The 12,176-nt window shown below is 52.0% G+C and overlaps 1 protein-coding gene across 4 annotated transcripts; it reads left to right on the top strand.

The window, feature by feature from the left end:
- Positions 1-364: 364 nt before the first annotated feature.
- On the top strand, positions 365-9,668 carry HAUS5 (HAUS augmin like complex subunit 5). Of its 4 annotated transcripts, none has more exons than XM_040446105.1 (19): positions 365-487; positions 1,248-1,310; positions 1,403-1,435; positions 1,568-1,592; positions 2,203-2,308; positions 2,434-2,593; positions 3,680-3,749; positions 3,851-3,933; positions 4,466-4,523; positions 4,675-4,799; positions 5,002-5,065; positions 5,177-5,307; positions 5,530-5,692; positions 5,909-5,989; positions 6,091-6,236; positions 6,497-6,608; positions 6,686-6,818; positions 8,815-8,947; positions 9,105-9,668. In XM_040446105.1, exons 1-19 carry the CDS (start codon positions 390-392, stop codon positions 9,220-9,222), a joined length of 1,902 nt encoding a protein of 633 aa, XP_040302039.1. In that variant the 5' UTR covers positions 365-389; the 3' UTR covers positions 9,223-9,668. The 4 variants fall into 4 exon arrangements, with proteins under 4 accessions (XP_040302039.1, XP_040302043.1, XP_040302040.1 ...); XM_040446109.1 differs by having other exon boundaries at positions 433-540; XM_040446106.1 differs by lacking the exons at positions 1,568-1,592; positions 2,203-2,308 and having other exon boundaries at positions 442-540.
- The last annotated feature ends 2,508 nt before the right edge of the window (positions 9,669-12,176 follow it).

The raw sequence follows: 12,176 nt of genomic DNA, 5'->3' as shown, positions 1-12,176 counted from the left end.
TATCCCTCAGACCGGAAACACTCTGTTTCTGAAATCAAAAAGCATAAGTTTGGCATCTCCGCACCTGACCTCCAAGGATGAAAGTCCCATTTGGTCAAGAAAATCGAGGGAGGCATTTGGGACCTTTTGCCTCTTGGGGACACTTGGTAGTGAGCGGGAGGAGGCCGGAAGCGAAGAGGCCTCACGGTTTCTCCACACCCCTTTCGTCTTCACTCGAAGGGACCCATCCAGGAGGAGCCAGACACGCAGGACTGCTCCGCGACGCTGAAGAGCCGCGAGGCCCCAGTCTGCTTGGCAACCGATGGCGTCACTGACGGCGCGCCCGTGACGCCAGAGGCGGGCGCCACACTTGAAGAGGGTGCTGGAAGCGGCCGCCGCGGCGCGCTGACATGGAGTTAGTGCAGGAAGCGCGGGAACTGGGCTGCTGGGCGGCGGAAGAGATGGGGGCGCCCGCGGCAGCCCGGGCCCCGGAGTCAACTCTGCGCAGGTGAGGGACGCTCTGACAGTGAGGACTCCATACCTTAGAGATAGTCTCCGGGGGTGAGAACCCCACCCCTCACCGAAGACCCTCCTTCGTCTTCCCCACCTCTGCCCCAATGAGAATAACCCCCGAGGGCGTCCCCCTTACCCACCCACACACCCAGTAATATATATCTGGGAAGAGGATCCCGGATTGAGTGAAGACCCACCCCCCACCCCCCACCCCGTGAGACCACCCAGAGTGAGGGCGAGGCACCAGTGAGGATCCTCTGAGAGTTAGTAAAGCCCCCAAACTATGTAGAAGTGAGATCTTTGGAGCAAGACTGTCCCTACAGCACCTACCACCCCTACCGTCCCAAGCCATTGAGGAGACTCCAGGTCAGCAAAGACCACCCCACTGGAGACTGAATCTAGAAGGGTGATGATCCATATCTGGTAATGAGAGAGCAGTTCCTGGCAGTATACTCTCCACTCCCACCTCTGGAAGTGACCAGCGATAGCCCTCTCCCAGAGAAAGGAATCTCCGCACACGCCCCCCCCCCCCCCCAGGGAGTGAGAATATCCACACCCAGTGAAAAGCCCACAACTCAGTGACCAAGAATTCCCCAGGAAGGAATATCTCACCCCAAAGACTGTGGACACATCCCCATTCGCCCCAGAAGCGACAATTCCCTAGTAAAGACTTTCCCCACCACTGCCACCCTGGGAATAAGGATCCCCCAACCGTTGTGATGCCCCAGGCATACCCTTACACACTGTCTCCACAGACTGTGTCTGGGCCAGGGGGCCGACATCTGGGCCTATGTCTTGCGGCATGTGCATAGCCAGAGGTGAGCCTGGCTGCATGAGGGAGGCTGTGACAGGGGAGGGGACACAGGCAAACCTCACAGTAACACTTCTTCCTTCTACCTCTCCACTGTAGGAATGTCAAGAAGATCCGAGGAAACTTACTTTGGTAACTGGTTCTAAAAGCTATTCCTTCCTATTTTCCCTACTCCCATCCAGCTGTATTTTCACCCGTAGCCTCACACCTCCTGTCTCCCCCTGGAAGTCCCGTCACCCGCTAACTCTGGCCTCATTTCCTCAGGTATGGCCACCAGGACAGTCCAGAGGTGAGAAGCATGTATTGTAAGATTTTCTTCCATCCAAAAAGAGGATTTGTAGATTTCTGCTCTAGGCCCAGCTTCGTGTTTTGTAATGCTGGGGACGCTGGGTTGATCTGCCAGCTCTGATCTCGACACTCAGGGCTTACAGTCCAGGGGAGACAGGCATGAGCTGGATGTTGAGGGGACCTGGATATGAGGCATCAAAGCTGATGAGGGGAGATGGGAGAAGGGACTGGTTTAGGAGATATACTGAGGCCAATGGAGGACCTATTGTGTGCAAGAGGCCCAGGTGACATCTGGGGGAGGATTCCAGAAGACCTTGGGACTCGTAGATTTGGCTCTTCGTGGGGAGATGAGAACTAGGGCACAGCTGTAGTGTCATCAGTGCAGAGACAGGAAACAGGTTAAGAGGATAGGTGAGGCAATCCCAGGAGGAAGGAGGAAGACAGATGGTACCCTAGTGTTCTTCTGGGCCTAGAGAATCAGACACAGAAACTGCTTAGGAAAAAACCCCTGCCACCTACCTGTGCAGGTGAGGAGACTGGTGTTCCACAAAGGGCAGCCAGGCCAAGCCCCAGCCAGGCCATGCACCTGACTCTGTACCTGATCCCACCAGGCCCGTCGGAAGTTGGAGCTGGAAGCCACTGTTGCTCGCCTGCGGGCAGAGATCCAGGAGTTAGACCAGAGCCTGGAGCTGATGGAGCAAGAGACCGAGGCTCAGGGTGACCTATGGGGCTGGGAAGATGAGCAGCCTGGAGCTGATGGAGCGAGAGACTGAGGCTCAGGGTGACCTACGGGGCTGAGAAGATGAGCAGCAGTGCTGATGGTCACCCCATTTCTCTTACAGACATGGCCATGGGGCAGGCCCTACAGAGCATTCAAGACACCCAGCGTCGTGCTCTCCTCCTCCGGGCCCAAGCTGGGGCCATGCGAAGACAGCAGCGTGGGCTTCAAGATCCCATGCAGCGGCTACAGAATCAATTGAAGCGTCTGCAGGACATAGAGAGGTAGGCCTCAGGTTCCCAGGGACCAGCGTTCACCAGGCCAGGTGCACAGACATTTTCCTTAGAGACCCTGACCCCTTCTTGGGTTCCACAATTCTGAGCTCCACTCCTTAGGATTTAAAGTCTGTGAGGCCAAGAAATTTTGTCACCTTAGCCACTTACATTTCCAGTGCCTAGAATGGTGCCAGCTGTATACCTAGGGAATGTTCTGGGGAAAGAACAGTAAATAAGGGATAAGTCCCTGCCCTCATGGATCTTATACTCTGATGCAGAAGAGAGAGATGGTAAATTAGGAAGCAAACTCTATAATTGCAGGGAGACATAAATGCTATGATAAAAAGGGTAGTGTGGACAACGGGAGAGGGAGATGCTACTCTAGGTAGGATGGTCAGAAAAGACCTTTCTGAGAAGGTGCCATTTGTGTTGGGGGAGGAATCTCCATGGAGAGGGGCACCAAGAGCAGAGGTGCTGAGCTTGGCATGTGGGAAGAACAGCCAGGAGGCCAATTTAGCTTAAGTTACACAGGCAAAAGGGAGAGCATGAGATGAGGTCAGAGACAGGGACAGAGTGCTATGGAAGCATCGGAATTTTACTCTGAGGCTGGGTTCATGCCCTAGCTTGTCCACTTCTCTATGAACTTGGGCAAATGATTTAACTTCTCTGTGCCTCAGTTTGTAAGCACTGTAGAATGGGGATAATGTTAAACCTACTGTATAGGGTAAGTATGATAATTAATGAGTCAAATCACACAGAATGCTTAAAAGAGTTTCTGATACCCACTGTTGCTATTCTGAATGTGGTGGGAAAACACATTGTTTTCAAGGGTTTGGGGCAGAAAGGTGACATGACGTGTCAGGTTTTAGCAGGATCGTTAACTACTAGATAGAAACAGACCACAGGAGCCAAGAGCAGAGACCAGTGAGGAAGCTAATACAGCCAGATGACAGTGGTCTAATTTTAGAGGTGGCCCCTGAGATCCAGGCTCACTGATCCCTGTGACTAGCCTTGCAGCAGGAGGAGACACAGATATCTGTTCTCCTAGCTCTCTTCTCCCAGGGACCCCCACCCCAACTGTATTTTTCTCTCCAGGAAGGCCACAGTAGATATAACCTTTCGACCCTTATCATCAGCATCCCTGGGACTGGAGCCTGTGGTCCTGGTAAGAGTCCTGGGCCATGGGGAAAGAGGTGGAGAGTCTGGGGTCAGGTGGGTGGGTGGGTCAGTCTGGGTTCCTCTCATGCCCCATCCTCTTTTTCCCAGGGTGATGTCCGAACAGCCTGTACCCTCCGGACCCAATTTTTGCAGAACCTCCTAGTTCCTCAGGCCAAGGGAGGCAGCATCCTGTGAGTGTCATCCAGGCCCCACAGACCCTGCCAAGAACCTGGGCTTTGAGGGGGGAGTCACTTATCTGTTAATTCCTCAGCCACTGAGCCTCTGGACTATGTCAGCTGCAGATCTTGCCCTGACGGCTCCCAGGCTGGGACAAGGAAGAGACAAATCCGTCACAGATAGTGACAACCAGGTGGTTAGGGATGTTGGAGGCGGGGAAGCCTGAGAAACTCCAGGTATCCAAAGGAGACACTACTCAGCTAAGGAGTCAGGGAGGACAGATTCTCTGGTAAGGAGGCTTAGCGAGGGTAAAAGGTTAAGAGAGTATTCTAGACAAATAGCACATGTGAAAGGCCCTAAGTCTAGCTAGTTGGTATAAGCAGGGAACTCAAGTCTAGGAGGCATGGAATCCTGATGGACTTGGTTTCCTCATCCTTAAAATAGGGACCGCTTAAAATAGCCCACACCTTAGGGGTAGTGGTAATCAGTAGAGGGAGTGTTGACATGATCTTGTAATATTCTCTGTCCCCTTCCCTAACCTTGCAGAACCCCTCGAGATGACCACTTTGGAGCTTCCTACCAGCAGTGGCTTAGCTCAGTGGAGGTGAGGGGGGCTTTCAGGAAAGGCCACACCTTCTGCCCCAAGAGCGAACCTCAGGGTGCCAGAACCTAACTCTTGATCACTGCCTCATCACCATGGGTCCTAGCTCACAGCCCTACACCCATCCAGCCCTACTGTACCCTTCCCCCACTAGACACTACTGACAAACCATCCTCCGGGCCACATCCTGGCCTCCTTGGAGCACCTGGCTGAGGAGCGGGAGGCAGAGATTCGGTCCCTGTGCAGTCCAGATGGGCTCCAAGATACGGAGATAACCAGGTGTGAAGTGGAGTGCTCCTGAGGGTGGGGCAGGGCCAGGGGATGGCTAAGCCGGAAGACTCAGGGCCAGGCACAGTCACCTGCTGATGGGGATGGAGCTGAAGCCCCATGATCAGTCTGGCAGGTGGGCTGACATCGGCCATCCCTGAGAACTCAGGAAGGGGAGAGGGCTCCTCCCTCAGCAGTTTTATCCCACCTCCAGGTCCCAAGCACCAGACCAGCCAGACTCCAGCCGGGCCCTGCCGTCCATGGTGCATCTCATCCAGGTGACCCCCAGGCATCCTTCCCAGGATTCCATCTCCTTCCTATCCCAAGCCCCAGTTAATCCCCTCACCCCCAGGGATCATACCCACCCTGACTTTATACCCCTGCCCCAGGAGGGCTGGCGGGACGTGGGTATGCTGATTGCACAGCGGGGCCCCCTGCTGAAGGAGCATCAAATCCTGACCCAGCGCCTCCAAGGCCTGATGGAGGAGGTGAAGAAATGTGCCCTGGAATCCAGCGAGAGGTGAGGGGGCTCTCTCAGCAGAGACTCTAGGCCATCTCTCTCCCAGAAGTCTCAGAATACTGGACATTTTCTGCCCCTGTGGCTCCCAGCTCTGCCTCCCTGCTCTTCTGGTTTGTCTCCGTGTTTGTGGCTCCTTGTGCATCCTCATAGATCTGATTTCCCTCTTCCACTATGAGTCTTAGTCACCTTCCTCTCCCTTGCTCTCTTCTGCTTGCGCCCCAGGCAGGCATTGGTGCTGGGACTCCGAGGCTGTGGCCTGTGGGCAGAGCTCAAGGCCCTGCGTGCTCAGAGCCAGGAGCTGGAGGAGGTGGCTGGGCGCCGGCAGCTTCTGCTACAGGAGCTACAGGCCAAACAGCAACGGATCCTGCACTGGCGCCGGCTGGTGGTGAGAGGCGGGCCTCAGGGGAAGTGGCAGTGCTGCATGGAGGGCCAGAGAGAGGCTGGGAGCCTTAGGATCCAGAACTGGGCCTCTGGTGGTGGGGAGGGGCCCACGACGAGTCTTCCAAGAGGAAGCAGGACCTGTACAAAGGGGCAGGCAGGGCCAGAAGCTGGGAGGTAGGAAGTAAAAGCAGCCCATCTCAGTGGCCTCATGGTTACCCAGGAGGAGACACAGGAACAGATCCGCCTGCTCATCAAAGGCAACTCAGCCAGCAAGACGCGCCTGTGCCGGAGCCCTGCAGAGGTGAGACGGGAGTTGAGGCAAGGTCTGAGTAGGGCTAGGGCTCCTACAGATGGGGCTGGGTGGCTCCAGGCTGCCCTTCCCATCCCTTTCCTTCCCCACAGGTACTGGCTCTGCTTCAGCGAAAAGTGGTCCCCACATCTGAAGCGGTGGCACCACAGTCCCAGAAACTGCTTCATTGTCTGGAGGAGGAAGCCCGGCATCTTCCCCACCTTCTGTTGGACACCTTGCTTCGGCACAGCCCTGGAGGGTAAGACTGGAGCCACCCCTTATATCCCCTCCCACCGATGACTATCACTCCCTGATTCTACTCCAAAAAAATAATCCCAGGCCCCCAGTGTTCCCAACCTGCCAGACCTCGCCCACAAGTCCTCAGTCCTAACTCTGGAATCCTAGTCCCCAGACCCACCTCCAAGTTCCTGGGCCTCCTGAGCCCACCTCTCAGCCCCCGGAACCTCTGGAACCCAAGCCTCCTCCCAGTGCCCCACCCAACCTGGACTTTCCCTCCAGGTTACAGCCCCTGCCCACGGTCCTGCCATCCATCTACCAGCTGCATCCCACGTCCCCAAGGAGCTCCAGCCTCATAGTGCTGAGCCACAGATTGGGGCTGCCTGCAGGGAAGGTGAGTTTCTGTCCCTTAGGACCTGTCTTCCCACTCCTACCCCCTCCCAAAATGACTGTCCTTCCCCCTCCCTCCAGGCTCCAGAACTGCTCCTCCCAAAGGCTGCCTCTCTTCGTCAGGAACTTCTGTTTCTCCAGGACCAGCAGAGTCTCCGGTCCTGGGATCTGCTCCACATGAAGACCAGCCTGCCCCCAGGACCATCCACCCAGGGTAAGGCCTTGCCTTCACAAGTGGCATTCCTGCCCATTCCCAGGGCCATCAGCCTCCAGAAGAAATCACAAACACTCAGTGCTGACACAGTGCCTACTGTGTGCTGAGTCAGCTTTAAGCATGTTCACGGGTTTCATCTGCACAGCAGCCCCATGGGGTTAGCACTGCCATTTGCCCCATTTACAGAGGCAAGAACTAAGACAGGAGGCCTTGGTGGCTGCTTAGGTAGCAGAGCTAGGATTTAAATCCAGGCAGTCTGACATGTGTCTGTACTCCTAACCAGGTGACACTGCCTATCAAATTGCAAAGTTCTCATGTATCACCATCCAATAGGATATTTGAGTAGTTAAAAGCTAGGCTGTGGAGTTAAACTCTTCTTAGCCCTACCTATTCCCTGCTGTGTGATCTCTTTGTGCCTCAGTTTCCTCCTCAGTGGAGTAAGCATAATCATAGCACCTTACAGAGTTGCTGCAAAGACTCAGTCCGGTTACCCAAACAGGGCACTGAACAATGCACAGCATACAGTAAGCGCTATGCGTCTCTGGTGTGGTTGCGATCTTTTTGTCTGCACATGTGGAGTCTCTTTCAGTCCTTACCATAAGGGTAGAGATTATTAAGACCAATTTACAGATGAAAATACTGAAACTCAGAAAAGTTGTTCATCACTAGATTCCCTCAGCTAGCACTTGCTGGGTTGCTACTGGCCCCCAGAGCTCACTGGGGAGAGGACGCCCGAGCTGTCCAGCCCCAGGGATCCCAGTGGTAGAAGCAAAGAGCGCAGAATCAAAGGATAAATAGGTGGAAGAGGTGTATTGATGAGAAATGAACCGAGGTGCCATCAGCAAAGCAGGAAGAGGTCATTTTCGGGCCTTTGAGTTTCAGGCTCCCTGCCTCCCCCTCCAGTGACAGGGAGCTGTGTCGGGAGCAGCCTAAGACTGGCACAGCATCGTCGCACCTCATGGGCATCTTGGGCTTTAGCATGTCTGTAACAGAGCATAGTTCCCCCTGTTCTGAAAAGCAGTTTTGTTTTTCTTCTGCCTGGTTTCCTTCCCTCAAAAAGTGACCTCACCCTCCTTACTGAGGTCAGCAATCCACGAGTCATCCTAATTCCTCCCAGGATCCTAAGCCGCCCCCCCACCTTCAACCTGTCAACAAGCCTTGTAGGTCCTCCTTCAGAGTGCCCCAGTCTGCAGCCTGCCCTGCTAGCCTGTGGCTCAGTTACACCTGACTACAGAAGTGGCTGAAGAAAGGGCACATGTCATGCCTGAGGTCAGAAGGCAACGATGGAATGGAGTCAGGATTCAGGCCCAAGGGCTCTGACCACAATGCTGATCTGTACTTGCTCTGAGATGGGCCTGTTTGGGCCTATGGAGAGGGACTAGACCCAGTCATAGTCTCCAGGGCAACACTGCTGGAGTGAACCTACAGCAGTCTGAGGAGGAAGCCTCGGGGTGGGGAACGCTGGGAAGGGCTTCCAGGGGGAAAGTGGTGTCTCGAATGGGCCCAGAGGGATAGGCGAGGGCTGATAGTAGCAGAGGTCACATAGTGCAAACCCTCAAGTACTGGCCTGAGGAGCTCAGACTCTCTCTTGGGGGTACTGGGGGGCCTTGGAGGGTTCCATGCAGGAGAGGGAAAGGATCAGGTTTATGCCTTAGGAAGATCATTCTGGCTGCCATGTACCAGAGGCACGGACCAGAATTGGAGGCTGAGGCCTGGAGCATAGGAGGGAGGCTGGGGGGTGAGTAGGGAAGGGGGGAAGGGGGAGGAAGCTGAAGGATGGGCCGAGAAGACTGATGGTCTGTCCTGGAGGGAGGAAGGTATCTGGGATGAAGCTTGGGGGATGGTGGGCTTACCCTTGAGATGAGGAAGTGGGAGGAAGGAGAGGTGTGGGAGAGGTGAGGTCAACACTAGGTGACTGGAGACTTGGTGACCCATTGGCTGTGAGACCCCAGGAGCCAGAGGACTCAGCACTGCCTCCTGGGTTTCTCACCTGCAGAGCTGCTGCAGATCCGGGCAGCTCGGGAAAAGGAGCAGAAAGAGAATCTGGGACAGGCTCTGAAGCAGCTGGAGAACCTGCTGAAACAAGCGCTGGAGCGAATCCCCGAGCTACAGGGGGTTGTTGGGGACTGGTGAGAGGGGGCCACGATGGTGGGGGCAGGGTCCTGAGCTGGGTGGACCGGGCAGGACCTGGGGGTGCACGCAGGGGAGGAGGTGTTGGGGGGGGGTGGAGGCCACTGAGTGTCTAGAGTCCCGGGCCTTCCCTGTGACACTGTCTCCTTTCCCCAGGTGGGAGCAGCCAGGCCAAGCCGCCCTGTCCGGGGAGCTCCGCCAGGGCCTGTCCCTGCCCCAGTGGCGGCTGCGCTGGGTCCAGGCCCAAGGCATCCTGCAACAACTGTGCAGATGAAAAGGGGGCCCAAACAGAACTCAAGAGCTTCGTTTGTTCACCCCATCGTAAGACCTTTGGAAGGGAACATCGCCCAGATATATCAACCCACCGTCTCTACCCACACTTGCTGTTCCCCTCACAGGCTGTTCTATTCCTCTCGATTGCCTTGCACCTGTCCTTTCATCCCATCAAAGCCAAGGCAGTGGGTTATCTGGACCCCACCCTAAGTCCCCCTGAAACTACCCTCATCACTTTCACCCTTAGCAAAACGTCATTGAGCACCTGCCCTAAACACTGAGAATCCAGCACTGAACGAAATGGACAGAAGTCCCAGACTTCAGGAAGCTGTTATTCTAGGACAGGGAAATGGACCCCTGGCAAGTTAAGTGGGCAAAATATCTAGTATGTTGGGAGGTAACTGCTCTGGAGAAAAATAAAGCAAGCTGTAAAGAGGTGCAACTTTACATAGAAGGCCACACACACTCTGTAAAGGTAATGAGAGGGAAGCATGTGGGTGTCTGAGGAGGGCTTGTGGGGGTCAGGGGTGGGAGGGAGGTTGCAGCTTAGCAACAGTCCTGAGCTCGAACATGCCAGTGTGAGGGTCAAGGAGACGGGGCAGGGGCGGGGGGCGGGGGGTTGTCTTCTAGTTTTTATGTAGTTTCCTTTTTTTACATCTACATCTCTGAAGTCATTTGGAATTTATCCAAATGGATCCAATTTTGTCATATTTTACATGTATCCCAATAGCACTTCTTAAAATTCTCAGAGCAGTTGTTGCCTCTGAAGGAGAGGTGGGTAGCAGGGATCAACCAAGGAGGAGACAAGGGAACTTTGTAGAGTTGGAAGTGGATTATATGTTGAAGGTAATAAGGGTAGGTGTCAGAACCCATCTAGCTATACTTTTTAGGTCTGTGCATTTCACTGTAAATTATTCTTCAATTTATAGAGTAAAACTACCCACCTATATAAAGTAAAACTTCAGGTGATCTGAGATGCCACCTCTTCATAAGCTAAGTTTCCATGATTAATCAGGCTATATTTGGACTCTCTCCAAGCCTATTGTCTGTCTGACTCTCATATGCCATCCCCACAGTGTTTTGATTATAAAGATTTTGAAATAATGTTTTAGTATCTGAAATGGCTGGTTGCTGTCTTGCTCTAATTTTTCAAGGTTTCCCTCTTGCTAATTTTTTTTCCAAAATGAAATAAACTTTATACCCAACTTACCTGGTTCCAGAAAAAATACACAGATGGGGGTTTTATCGGGGTTGCAGGGAGTTTACAAATGAGGGAGATTTGACATCTTTGTGTCTTTAACATGTTTGCTTTACAATGTGCCACCTTAGTGTTCCCCTCCTCTCTTCGTCTTGGCTCTTAGCCAAGACTGAACACGGGGGGCCCTTGCCCCCCCTCCCTGCTTAATCTTTCTCTGTAGTATGTCTTCTAATATGCTTTATGTTCTACTTTATTTATCCTTTATTGTCTTCCAAACAGAATATGAGTTCCATGAAGGTGAAGTTCTCTATAAACTAGAAGTTGGGCAAACTTGCCTAAATATAATTCAAAATCCAGATGCAGTAAGGGGGATTACTGATGAAAACATAAAAACAAGAAAAAGAAGGAAAGCGTAGAAGGAAGGAAGGAAGGTAGAAAAAGGCAGAGGGAGGGAAATTTATAGACTAAAAGACAAGATTTTAAAGATTATCTTGAGAGAGCGTGCAAATGAGAGCAGGAGGGAAAGAATCCCAAGCAGGCTATGTAATCTCAGTGTGGAGCCCAATGTGGGGCTCAAACTCACGAGTCTTGAAATCATGGCCTGAGCCAAAGTCACGAGTCCAAGGCTTAACTGACTGAGCCACCCAGACACCCCAAGACTTAAGATTTTAAAATTGGAACAATTTGAGCAACAAAATAAAGTAATACTGAATTACAACCCAAAGTATAAAATATGAGTCCATACTGATAAAAAAGATGTAATAAAAGGAGAATAGACAAATCTCCTGTGCAGAAGAATTACAAATAATTTATGCAAATATTCCATTCTCAAGGAGGTGGAATTTAACTCTCCACCCCTTAAGTGTAGGCTGGGCATAGTGACTTCCTTCCAAAGAGCATGGAAAGGGAGTAAAAAGAAAAGTATAGTGGAGAAACCTGACAAATGGTACCCCAGCTGGGAGATCAAAGTTAACACCAACAGTCATGTTGATAAAATGTACCTTTGATACGACATGACGAGAACTTCACTTTACTTCTGCAGCCTTTCCCCTCACCCCCACAAAATGCATAACCCGAGCCTAATGATGAGGAAAATAGCAGATCCCAAACGAGGAACATTCTACAAAATACCTGACCAGTACTCCTCAAAACTAACAAATTCATGAAAAACAAGTGTGAAAAATTGTCACCGGCAAGAGAAGCCTAAGAAAATATGACAACTACATGCAATGTATCCTGGATGCAATGAACGAACAGAAAAGCTTAAACACTAAGAAAATCAAAGTATGGACTCTAGTTAATGATAATGTTAAAAAAGAAAAAGCGTCCTATTCTCTTATCACATCTATTGTAAAGAAGCAAACAAAAGCCAGTATTTTAACAAATCATTCATTAGTGCTGATTTAATCTTGGAACTTCAAGAAACCAAGACAGCCAACAAAAGTTTTGACAGAAAAAAAAAAGACCGACCAACCAATCAAACCCAATGTGCATACCTTATTTGTAGCCTGATTTTGTACAAATTTTTTGAGGCAGAGAAAATTGAACAGTCTGGGTGTAAGATGACACCAAAAAAGTTATTTTTTTCCCCGTGTGTGTGCGTGTGTGTGTGTGTGTGTGTGTGCGCGCGCGCGCACCGAAATCCGAGAACGAAATCAGAAATTAGTTTTCTTGGGCGTGAAAAGAGGCCTTATCTGTTAAGACACACATCATGAAGTATTTGTGGAGGAATTGATGTCTGGAATTTGCTTTAATAT

This window comes from Herpailurus yagouaroundi, unplaced genomic scaffold (assembly GCF_014898765.1).
Source record: "Herpailurus yagouaroundi ecotype Mexico unplaced genomic scaffold, PumYag 194, whole genome shotgun sequence".
In the NCBI taxonomy this organism is placed as follows: domain Eukaryota; kingdom Metazoa; phylum Chordata; class Mammalia; order Carnivora; family Felidae; genus Herpailurus; species Herpailurus yagouaroundi.
The sequence above is the reverse complement of the archived record's forward strand: the minus strand, read 5'-3'. Positions and strand labels throughout refer to the sequence as shown.